The 13,414-nt window shown below is 41.9% G+C and overlaps 1 protein-coding gene across 1 annotated transcript; it reads right to left on the reverse strand.

The window, feature by feature from the left end:
• Positions 1-411: 411 nt before the first annotated feature.
• LOC145687616 (uncharacterized) lies at positions 412-4,848 on the reverse strand. Its single transcript, XM_081761085.1, has one exon. The coding sequence runs from the start codon at positions 4,846-4,848 to the stop codon at positions 412-414; it is 4,437 nt and encodes a 1,478-aa protein (XP_081617211.1).
• Positions 4,849-13,414: the final 8,566 nt, after the last annotated feature.

Below are 13,414 nucleotides of genomic sequence, written 5' to 3' on the forward strand. Positions count from 1 at the left end.
CAAGAGACCGCCAGAGTAAGATACTACAAATAGAAATCATATTGACCTGCAGAGACATCTCTACAGCAAAACTGACACTACATAAAACATATAATTTGTTCCAAGTTTTGGAAATGCTCACAATAGGCTCAAACACGGAAAAAAACATAAGCCTCCTTTTTCTTCTTATTTTTATGAAACAAACAGAGGGCAGAATGGCCCGAACATAGCCCCCACCTTGAAACGCTCTAGTTTCAAATAACACACGCACACAATGAATGATCGAGATTCACACAAGAAATACACTAAAAGCGAGAAAAAATAATAACAATGCATAATAATAATAAAAAAAACACACACAAAACAAATATTCATATGCAATGATAAGACATGCTTGATGAGCGAGGTTGTAGCGTTTTGCATGACTTCACTTTACTTTGAAGGGTTGAAAGGCAATACAACCAGCTTCGCGATGGGGCGCTTCAACTCCCCGAGGGCAGTCTTTACAGTAACTGCTCGCACTAAGCCATCATTTCCAGGAAATATGCACTGAACACGCCCTAATCTCCATTGCTGGGGAGGCAGATGGGATTCCCTCAAAATAACCATGTCACCAATCTTGATATTGTCTCGGTTTTTCCGCAACTTCGTTCTTGACTGGAGACTGCACAAATATTCTTGGGACCAACGGCGCCAAAAATGCTGCGACAACTGCTGCACCAATTGCCACCTTTTCAGATGAGAGATCTGGGATGAAGTGAAATCCTTATCCGGGATAGAAAGTAATGATTCTCCCACAAGGAAATGAGCAGGTGTAAGAGCGGCCAGATCGTTGGGGTCATCCGAGAGAGGAGTGAGGGGGCGGGAGTTCAGAATTGCTTCAATTTGAACTAGCGTGGTATACATTTCCTCAAAGCTCAACGCCACCTCTCCCACGATGCGCTTGAAATGATGCTTTACTCTACGTATATTTGCTTCCCAAATCCCACCAAAATGAGGTGCGAACGGGGGGTTAAAATGCCAAGATATTCCTTGTTTGCTGAGATAGGCAGCAGTTTCTTCATTTTTGGCCGTGTGAACACTCACTCTTAACAATTCCTTTAGCTCTTTGCTAGCTCCTACAAAGTTACGCCCACAATCGCTGTAGATGTCACTAGGTACGCCCCGACGAGCCACAAAACGCCTTAGGGCAGCGAGAAAGGAAGGAGTGCTTGCATCCGCTACTAATTCTAGGTGTACAGCCTTAGTGGAAAAACACACAAAAAGACAGATGTATGCCTTAAACCTCAAACGGCTGTGCCCTCGGCTGGCTTTGAGTAGCACCGGCCCTGCATAATCCACACCTGTGTGGGAAAAGCATCGGCTTGGGTTTACGCGAGAGGAGGGCAGGGAACCCATTAGTTGCGTCTCTGTTCTTCCTTCAAACCGACAACATTTTACACACTTCCGGATTATCTTCCTCACTAGATTTCTCGCACCCACAATCCAGAAATGTTGCCGTAGCATAGATAACACTAATTGAGGGCCACCGTGGAAAGTGTTTAAATGCTCGTGATTGATCAGAAGTTCCGTTAATTTATGCTTATTGGGCAACAGCACGGGATGCTTTCTATCCACAGAAATGTCGGCGTTTTGTAATCTCCCCCCCACACGCAAGATGCCATTTTCGTCAATGAAGGGAGACAAGCATAAAATATTATTCTTATTGGGAATGGGCTCTTCATCCACTAAGCACTGGATTTCGGTGTGAAATTCTCTTTTCTGCACCTCCTTTACCAAACACAAAAGGCTCTCTTCCATTTCTTTCGATGTAAGTGCCCCCTGGCGTTTCTGCACCGGATTCCTGCAGTTGTAAACAAACCTGCGACACCAACCCACTACACGCTTCAATCTCACTAGGGAGGAGAAACGGTTCACAATGTCATTTTCAGACTGCACACACATAACGGTGATACATTTTTTCTTTTCTTCCACTTCTGTAGTAAAGTCAGCGAGAGGATATGGAGGCTCTGGCAACATTGCTTCGCGCAACCACTCTGGACCGCTCCACCACAGGGGATGTTCTAAGAGCTCGCTGGGCTTTACCCCCCTTGACGCACAATCAGCTGCATTATCTTCACTCTTGGTATGTGACCATTGTGACGAAGGCAAAATTCCTTGTATTTTCGCTACCCGATTTGAAACGAAAGTTTTCCACTTGTCAGGTGACTGGGCTAACCAGGCCAACACAACAGTGAAGTCAGTGAAAGCCCTTGTATCCTGGACGTTTACACTGATGGCACTTGCAACTGTTTTTAACAATTTGGCCAGCAACAATGCGGCGCACAGTTCCAATCGGGGTAGGGAAACTGTTTTGATTGGAGCAACTTTGGTTTTTGCAGCGATGAGTCTCACGTCGACACGACCGTTAAGACGCTCTGCTCGTAAATAGGCGACTGCAGAATAGGCCCGCTCACTAGCATCAGAGAAACCTATTAATTGACAACTGACGGCATCAGAGGGCATAATGCATCGTTCGACCTTCACTTCACGGAGCACAAACAACTCATCGCAGTACTCTTGCCAGGCTGCACTTGTTTCAAAGGGGAGGGGGTCGTCCCAACCGAGGCTTTCCTTCCACAATGATTGTAACATCATCTTGGCCCTGACGGTTACTGGGGAGAGAAGGCCAAGGGGATCGAAAATCTTGGCAATCTCTGACAACACTTTTCGTTTTGTCCACACTGCTGGGGGAGAGGGAGGCACTACGTTGAACCCAAACTCGTCGCTAACAGGTGACCACTGTACTCCGAGGGTCTTGATGTTGTTATCGGTGTCAAAGTTGAATTGTAGGTCAATTTCACGCATATGGGGAGGAACAGCCTGGAGCACTTCCGGTTCGCTAGATAGCCACTTTCGAAGTTCGAAGCCTCCTTCTCGTAAAAGTTGAATCAGCTGTTGTTGTAGCTCAATTGATTCGCTCACACTAGCTGCACCTCCGAGGAAGTCATCCATGAAAAAATCTCTTCTCACCACCTTCGCTGCTAAAGGGTACTTCTCCCCTTCTTCTTCAACTACCTGGAGCAAGCATCTGGTTGCCAAGAAGCTAGCAGATGCGGTACCGTACGTCACTGTTAACAAACGGTAGTCTTCGATTGGTGCATTTGGAGAATCTCTCCACACAATTCTTTGGAAGTCTACGTCGTCCTTGTGCACTAACACTGCCCGGTACATTTTTGCAATATCCGCACATAAGGGAACACGATGCTCACGAAAACGAACAAGAATCGGGAAAATATCGTCCTGCCATTTTGGCCCCACCATGAGCTTCTGATTCAGAGATACACCCGAAGTTGTTCTTGCACTCCCATCGAAGACCACTCGCACCTTTGTAGTGGAGCTGGTGGGTTTCAAAACAGCATGATGTGGTAGGTAACAACTAGTTTCAACTGGAACGTTTCTCTCGCTTCGGGGAAAGAGTTCCATATGCCCTAACTGAATATATTCCCTCATGAAGTCGCGATATTGTTGCTGAAGGGAGGGTTGTTTGGCTAACTTTCGTTCGGTATTTAATAGTCTTTTCACTGCAATTTCACGTGATCTGCCTAATGGGGCTGTGTTACCCTTGAAAGGTAGTCTCACCACATAACTTCCGTGCTCGTCACGGTGGTGTGTAGCTACGAAGTGTTCTTCACAGCTCCTTTCTTCTTTTGACATGTGTTTTGTAAGTGGGAGCTCTTCTAACTCCCAAAACTGGCGAAGAGCTTCATCGATCTCGCAGGGAACTCGATGTGACGTCACCGTTAGCTTCCCACTTGTCGGACCTATATTGCCAGATAGCACCCAGCCGAGACTAGTTTCTAATGCGACAGGCGTCCCGGGTGGCCCCATACACTTCCCGCTCAACATAAGTGATGGAAACACGTCCGCTCCCAACAGAATGTCAATGGGGCCCACTACGTTGAAAGTGGGATCTGCTAATCTTAGGCCCTCTAAATGAGACCAGTTTGTAGCACTAGGACACTTTTGTTTGGGTAGATCAGATGTAACTTTCTGAACCACCACAGCAAGAGTTTCAAAAGTTTCACTTGTTCCCCCGAATGACTGAAAATCTAAGTCCACCATTGCACTCGCTGTCGCCAATCCTGCTCCTGTAATCCCGGAAATCACAATACTGGATTTCTTTTTCTTAAGACCCAGCTTTTGTACACAGTTCTCGGTGACGAAACTAGATTCACTCGCGCAATCTAGCATCGCTCTGAAGGGGTAATACACACCATTATTTCCTCTTACTTTCACGATGGCAGTACATAATAACACCTGTGGTACACTTGCGTCCGCTGCAACATGGGCCGTGATATTTGATTCACGCACTGGTGACTCGGCTCTCTCGTAGTGCAAGAGAGTATGATGTTTTTTAGCGCACTTGCGACACGTACTAGATGCGCACGTATCCTTTCTACACGATTTCCGAAGACAATTAAAACACAGTTTTTTCTCTTTCACTAGGCTGACACGATCAGACACTTTGAGTTTTGTGAACTCAGCACATTTGTAGAGGGGGTGGATTGCACTGCATACGTCACATAATGTTTGACCACGTTCACTGGTGGTAACATGGGAGGAAGTTTGTTTTTTGTCGCGATTCTTCACTTGCTCACTACTTCCGGCGACGCGTGATTTCCCGCTGGCAGACACTGCGAGCGCGCGGGCTCTGTTGTCGAGGAACTCTGCGAGCTGCTCAAATGATGGCTGTTCATTTGTTTTCAATGAAAGTTCCCACTGTCTACGACTTTCACTGTCCAGTTTATCTGTGATATGATAAACCAAGATAACATCCCAGTGTTCGACTGGTTGCTCGAGCACCTTGAGGGACCGCGTGCACTCCATTGTGGTATCAATTAACTTACGTAGGGCGGCTGGCGATTCTTGTTGTATTACGGGTTGCGTAACTAAGCGCTTAATTGTCGCGTTCACTATTTCCCTCTTTGTAGTTGCTGTCCGTGGTTTGCATCGCTTGAAGGAGTTGTGCTGGTTCCCCTTTCAAGGATGTTTTCAGGTACTGCAACTTTTGAGCACCTGACAGATTTTTGTTATTGTGTACTGAAGCCACAAATAAATCGTGAAACGATAACCACTCATGGAGGTTTCCCGAAAACACTGGCAACTGAAACTGCGGTAGTCTTACGTCACTAGCAGGTTGCCTTTCAGACGAAGACGAAGGCTGAGCTCCTTTACTTCCCTCCAATTGAAAATCCATCAATTGAACACACATCTGGACTATTCTCTTGTCCAATTCCGCTAACTCTTCCTCTTCTTTTTCGAACTCCTCGTCTCCTGCCACCGCCGAAATATCATCCAGCAGCTTTAAACACTCCTGCTGGAGTTCACTGACCTTCGCCTGATGCACCAAGATGGCTGCCGCTGCGGTAGCGTCCAACTCTGTGATGGTTTTTTCTTCGCGCGTAATTTTTGACTTTAATGTTCTTTTCTTAATTTTTAGCGGCTCCATCTCTAAAACACTGCACTATGTTCGTGAGAAAAAAACACTCAATCACTAGTCTAATATTGTTCACAGCAACAGTTCACATAGGCACTAGTAATCCGGTTCGGAGGACCATGTATACGCCGACCAAACAATAGTTTATTGTTTTGCGCATTTAATTAAACAGATAATGAGTTACTGAAAACAATAACAATTTATTTTGAATATGGAATTTTGGACTGTATAAATTTGTATAGTTTCTGGAATTAATAAGTATTAGAATAAGCAAATACTACACACAAACACTGAAGATCCCGCACACGAGGCCTTTGCAGGAAAGCACAACACAACACTGACAAAAAGATGCGGGAGGCGGCCTAACGGTATTTTTGAAAAGAAAGACAAGAGACCGCCAGAGTAAGATACTACAAATAGAAATCATATTGACCTGCAGAGACATCTCTACAGCAAAACTGACACTACATAAAACATATAATTTGTTCCAAGTTTTGGAAATGCTCACAATAGGCTCAAACACGGAAAAAAACATAAGCCTCCTTTTTCTTCTTATTTTTATGAAACAAACAGAGGGCAGAATGGCCCGAACAATATATATATATATATATATATATATATATATATATATATATATATATATATATGGGTGTGTTATGTATCCACATAATTAAAACAATACACAACTAGATAGATAGGTATGCAGAGAAGAAATATCCTGGTGATACAAGTAGTTGATGGAGAAGTCATAACAAATTCCTTCAAATTGGAAGCATTTCATATGTCAATGGAATGGGAAAAAATCACTGATAGTGATCCGTCTTTGAAAAAGACGAAATTCGCTGGGTTAAGTTATGACCCTTAAGCTCCTATTCTACAACTGCTTCAAGTTCGAAAATGTTATTATTCCCCTTGTTTACCTTCATTTTCAACGAATTTAAATAGTTCGTTACTGAATTCTCTCTGTCTGTGTGTCTGATATCTGCATTTTTTCTTTTTTCTTTTTAATTTTGAGTCGTCCATTCCATAGAGCATCAAAAACTACCTGAAAGAAGTGATGACATTATTTTTTGCGTCACTCTTACCGTTTACAAGATATTGGGAAAAGTTCCAATTTCGGTAGATTTAAGGAGCCATATCTCGGGAACCTTAAGTGATAGTGAGATGATATTGGTGTTGATCAATCCTAAGAGAATGGTGAACATTTTGGTATCAAATAGTAACCGATGGCCACTGGTTATATCCTGCATTTTCAGTATATATACGGTGATAAAAATGTGACAGCTCTATATAGCTAATTCAATAGATCCCCTAATACGCAGGTATATATATTTGAGTTTTCAAAATATCAGGATATTGAAGAATTTATTTCGTGTTTTCATAATTACTAACAAATTTCAGTGAAAATATACAGATGGTGATCAGAAAAATGGAAACACCTGTAGTTGGCCACACGTCAGATGTATGGGTTGGCAGTGGTGTCGTGGCGCCCGCAGCGCCGGACCGCTGGTGGTGGTGTGTTAGGTCAGTCTCCATACTACGTCAGGCGCAGTGGAACAGCAGTGTCCAGTGACTGCAGCAGACGGAGGTAGTGCAAAATGGGAGACCTCTCAGATTTTCAAAGATGGCAAATTGTTCGTGCGCGGTTATGTGGAGTGAGTGTGACAGCAGTGGCTACTGTGTTAGGTGTGTCGCGTGGGACAGTGTCGAAAGTGATGACGGCCTACACAACACACGGGAAAACCACATCGGGAAAGCGGAACAGTGAGCGGAAGAAAATCATGAGTGACAGGTCACGCCGGGTATTAAAGCGCATTGTCACGCAGAACCGTCGTGCCACTGCAGAGCAAGTGACGGAGGAACTCAATCAGCACCTCCCCCACTCTGTTTCGACAATCACAGTCCGCCGCGAATTACATGACATGAACTTACGGGGTCGTGTTGTACGGGCCAAACCGCTCATCAGGGACCATAACGCTTTTGCACGCCGCAAATAGTGCCGCGACCATGCAACTTGGACCGTTGAGGACTGGAAACGTGTGATATGGTCGGATGAGTCATCCTTCACCCTATTCCCAACCACGGGCCGTGTTTATGTGTGGAGAACGCCCAAAGAAGCTTCCCAGACAACACGTACCTGTACGGCACATGTGCACTTTCCATGCATAAGCCGTACATGTGCACATGTTCATTTGTGTGGATGATGCATACATACATAACCCGAGCTTAAGCCGTACATGTGAATTTGCGTGGATGAAGCACACATACATAACCCGGGCAATCGCACATGTGCATTTGCGTGGATGAAGCACACGCACATAACCCGTGATTAAGTCGTGCATGTGCACATGTGCACTTGCATGGATGAAACACACATTTATATAAGCCGTGCTTAAGCCGTTATGTGCACATGCGCATTTGCGTACATGAAACACACGCACATAACCCGTGATTAAGAAGTGCACGTGCACATGTGCATTTGCATGGATGAAATACACATTGATATAATCCGTGCATATGCCGTTATATGCACATGTGCATTTGTGTGGATACTGCACACGTACATAACCCGTGATTAAGAAGTGCACGTGTACATGTGCATTTCCATGGATGAAAAACGCATTTATATAACACGTGCTTAAGGCGCTATATGCACGTATGCATTTGCGTAGAATAGGCACACGTACATAACCAGTGATTAACAAGTGCGTGTACACGTGCACTTGCATGGATGAACCACACATTGATATATAACCCGTGCTTAAGCCGTTATGTGCACATGTGCATTTGCGTAGATGAAAGACACGCACATAACCCGTGATTAAGAAGTGCACGTGCACATGTGCATTTCCATGGATGAAAAACGCATTTATATAACACATAGTTAAGGCGTGATATGCACATGTGCATTTGCGTGGATGAAGCACACGCACATAACCCGTGACTAAGTCATGCATGTGCACATGTGCATTAGCATGGACGAAGCACACATTTATATATCCCGTGCTTAAGCCGTTATGTGCACATGTGCAGGTGTGTGGATGATGCACACGCACATAACCAGTCATTAAGAAGTGCACGTGCACATGTGCATTAGCATGGATGAAAAACGCATTTATATAACCCGTCCTTAAGCCGTTATGTGCACATGTGCATTTGCGTAGATGAGGCATACGTACATAACCAGTGATTAAGAAGTACACGTGCACATGTGCATTATCAGCTTGAAGCACACATTTTTATATCTCGTGCTTAAGCCGTTATTTGCACACGTGCCTTTGCGTGGATGAAACACACGCACATAACCAGTGATTAAGAAGTGTATGTGCACATATGTATTCGCATGGATAAAGCACACATTTATATAAGCCGTGCTTAAGCCGTTATGTGCACATGTGCATTTGCATTAATGAAAAACGCATTAATATAACACGTGCTTAAGCCGTTATGTACATATGTGCATTTGCGTGAATGAGGCACACGTACATAACCCGTGATTAAGAAGTGAACGTGCACATGTGCATTTGCATGGATTTAAAACGCATTTATATAACACGTGCTTAAGCCGTTATGTGCACATGTGCATTTGCGTGGATGAGGCACACGCACATAACCAGTGATGAAGAAGTGGATGTGCATATGTGCATTAGCATGGATGAAGCACGCATTTACATAACCCGTACCTAAGCTGTTATGTGCACATGTGCATTTGCGTGGATGAAGCACACGCACATAACCCGCGATTAAGATGTGCAGGTGCACATATGCGTTTGCATGGATGAAGCACACATTAATATAACCCGTGCTTAAGCTGTTATGTGCACAAGTGCGTTTGCGTAGATGAAGCACACGCACATAACCCGTGATTAAGGAGTGCACGTACACATGTGCATTAGCATGGATGTAAAACGCATTAATATAACACGTGCTTAAGCCGTTATGTTCATATGTGCATTTGCGTGGATGAGGCACACGTACATAACCCGTGATTAAGAAGTGGAATTGCACATGTGCATTAGCATGGATGAAACTCACATTTATATAACCCGTACCTAAGCCGTTATGTGCACATGTGCATTTGCGTGGATGCAGCGCACGTACATAAGCCGTGATAAAGAAGTGCACGTGCACATGTGCATTAGCATGGATGAAGCACACATTTATATAACCCGTGCTTAAGCCGGTATGTGCATATGTGCATTTGCGTGGATGAGGCACACGTACATAACTAGTGATTAAGAAGTGCATGTGTACATGTGCGTTAGCATGGATGAAGCACACATTTATATAACCTGTGCTTAAGCCGTTATGTACACATGTGCATTTGCGTGGATGCAGCGCACGTACATAAGCCGTGCATGTGCACAAGTGCATTTGCGTGGATGAAGCCCACATTTATATATCCCGTGCCTAAGCCGTTATGTGCACATATGCAATTGTGTGCATGATGCACACGGACATAACCCGTGATTAAGAAGTGCATGTGTACATGTACATTAGCATGGATGAAGCACACATTTATATAACCTGTGCTTAAGCCGTTATGTACACATGTGCATTTGCGTGGATGCAGCGCACGTTCATAAGCCGTGCATGTGCACAAGTGCATTTGCGTGGATGAAGCCCACATTTATATATCCCGTGCCTAAGCCGTTATGTGCACATATGCAATTGTGTGCATGATGCACACGGACATAACCCGTGATTAAGAAGTGCATGTGCACATGTGCATTAGCATGGATGAAGCACACATTTAAATAACCCGTGCTTAAGCCGTTGTGTGCACATGTGCATTTGCACAGCTACTGCACATGTGTATGACACATTCATAATACCGTGCAAGTGTATTTAGTTTCATTCTCCTAATATTTACTACATTAAATGTGGCTATAGTATTTTTAATTGAAAGCTCAATTTTTTAAAAATTATTATATTACTCATTCTAAATAAACAATATAATGTAACCCGCACTTTTCGAAGGCTTAAGCACATTCGAATAAATATTCAATCAGATAAATCTACACGCTATAAATAGCAGTAGCGGCTCGTAGTCTATACAAGCACCGGTTGCAATGTTGCAATATAAAGGTATGTAGGTACGCGCAAGTGTTCCCCTCCCCCAGCATTCTTGAGTCTTATCCAAAAATATTCAGGAAATATGAAGAGGAAAGTCTTTTAAGCTCTATTTGTATGTTATTGATTAAATTATTTCTCTAATATTGAATTAATGTACTATGAATGTACGTTTATACACTATTTATATACAAAACCTCTACACTCATGTTATTGAACACGAGATAAATCGAATATATAGTATGTGCTGTAAACCATGGATGATGGCGTTAATCCGAAAAGAAGAAAAAAAGCAAGAAAATTGCATGCACGCAGTTAAACAAAAGTATTTAATTATATAAACTATGCATTATTTTAGAATGGAAGGTCCATCTTCTCTTCCATCTTTTGGGCTTCACATTTTTCTATGACTTTATTGAAATCTGAAATGCTGCTCGCCAAGTTTCTCTGAATAGAAAGCATCGCTACCGCAAATATTTTTCGCTTTATTTTCTTTAGGGTCCAGAAACACCTCTCTCCTCCGACAATATGCATTTTGTTAGCATTTCTTTGTATAAATATACGGTAAAAAAAAGTCCATTTTCAGAAACCACGTATTTTTGTCTGTAAAGAAGGATGAAATCTAAGATGTTTTCCTTCGAAAATGGAAAAAAAATAATAATAAAGTAGTTTAACATTCCAGCAAATTAGGCTAAAGAAGACAGATGAGTATTGGAAGTGAATGATTTGATATTAATTTATGCTCTCCGCCGGAAATCGAACACAGAATCATGTGCACGAAAGACACAGAGCTAGGAATTAGACCAGTAGTAAGACATTTTCTTCTTCGAGACTCGATCGACCCCCCAGAATAGGATTTTTTAAAAAAATAAATCTTATCCCAAGAATTTTCACCTTTGTATTATAAATGTTAAATAAAATCTATTGACTTCGAACGACCGCCCCCCAAACTTTCAGCCTGGATCCGTCCCTGCTACCACCAGACTTATATTTGTTCTTTGCGAGTTTGTTTTGTGAATAACTTCTTTCTTCCAAGCGTCTGTATCTCGCTCACCCTATCAATTGAGTCAAGCGCTGCTAAGCGGAGGAATTCGTAACTATTACAGAAGCTGACCAGTTGCGGTAAGAAAGCAGTGATGCTAATTGAAGGGAAATTTCCCTTGGCGCAGGGAAATTTTAAGTAAATTTTGGAGAAAAGGGAAAAAGGGAAATTGCTTGCAATCTCTCAATATTGCAGGGAAATTTGAACCTCTCTTCAATCATTTATAGATTGAATGTATTTACGTATTTGATTAATCTAATTAAAATTCAGTATAAATTCAACGTCGTATTTATTCCAAGCATAATCCGTTGCACATATTTCATATAAATTCTCACAAGTTATCTTGCTTTGTATTCGTTAATATTTATCAACATTACACATCGATCAACATATTCAGTTAAATTCGAAAAATTACAACAGGCTTATTTAAAATCTTTTATCAAAATTAATCTTTCCATTGTTGTTTTTATATATAAATGTAAATATGTAAAAAAAAATTCATTAACATGCATTCAAATAATCGACGTTAAGCATATATACATAAATATTAAGTATGTATATGATTTGTAGTACGATGTACTGTATTCAATGAATTTCTTGTTCATGATCACTACAGCAAAAATGTGTATCTTTCCATTGTTGAATTAAATGCAATGCAATAAGATAAAATATTTCTCAATTAAATTATCACTCCAACTATTATAACAGTTTGGTTTTTCCGGGAAGGTGTTTTTCCTAACCACAAAATTGATTGTGAAGAGGATTAATCGATGTAAGAGAAGAAAATCTGCGTGTCGTGAATGTAAATATGTATACATGGGTGAATACTGGGTCATTAGTGTGTGTGTGTTTGTGTAAGTTTACAAATTTTCTGGTAACTGTGCGCACAGAATTATAAATTCTTAAGAATTACGCATCTTTAAACTTTGATTTAGTTTGTATTCTGGTTACGAACATTCCTCGTGTACAGCCGCAAAGACAGTAGCAGCTCCAGTTTTCTTTGTAACTGTTCGTATTCGTTTCAGTAAATATGGGAGTGCTGTTCTTAAGTAAGTACATACCAAATATATACTTAATATTTCCTTTGTACCTTAGGTTACATTAATATTAAAATCTATCATGATGTCTAGGATAAAAATTAAATTTACATAATATTTATTTTATATTCTTTATGACTTATTTAGGTTGTCCGTCCTGACCGAGGTATTTATAGGGTTTTTCCTCAGTCACACCAGGCAAATGCAGAGATTGCACCTTTAACATTGGTCCTTTCCATATCCTTCCCCCTCCTCTATCGCGACGCCTTAGATACCTAAACAACAAATCAAGTTCAAATTCTGCGTAAGCTCAAAGGAAGGCTGTCAGGTATCTGCTTGTATGTGGTTATAAGATTGGGGTGAGGGGTGGAAGCGAAAACGATTAAAAATACGTTTACTGAATACAGTACTTGAACGGTTTAGATGAAGGGAAATTTTGTCCGGAAAAGGGAAATTCTGAAGCTTGTGAAGGGAAAACGGCTCTGAAGGAATTGGCATCACTGTAAGAAAGGCAACCGCATGAGACCAATAGGGGAAGATAGGAGCGATGCAAGAATAAATCCACTTCCCCATGTTAAGAGATAGGAGCTCGCTGCCATATGCTCAATGTTACTGCTTCCAGTGGCAACGTTCGCTGCCACCGGAAATTAAATCTCTCTCTTTCTTTCCGTTTTTTAATTGACTTTTTTTTCAGAAATGCATCAATACTGTTTTGCGCTCAAGAGCAGAGATTTATTTTTTACTAATACACTACTTTAATACTTAAAAATAGTTTTAGTATTAAAAAATATCCGGTTGCACAAC

This window comes from Thermobia domestica, chromosome 6 (genome assembly GCF_964235325.1).
Source record: "Thermobia domestica chromosome 6, izTheDome1.hap1.1, whole genome shotgun sequence".
Taxonomy (NCBI): Eukaryota; Metazoa; Arthropoda; class Insecta; order Zygentoma; family Lepismatidae; genus Thermobia; species Thermobia domestica.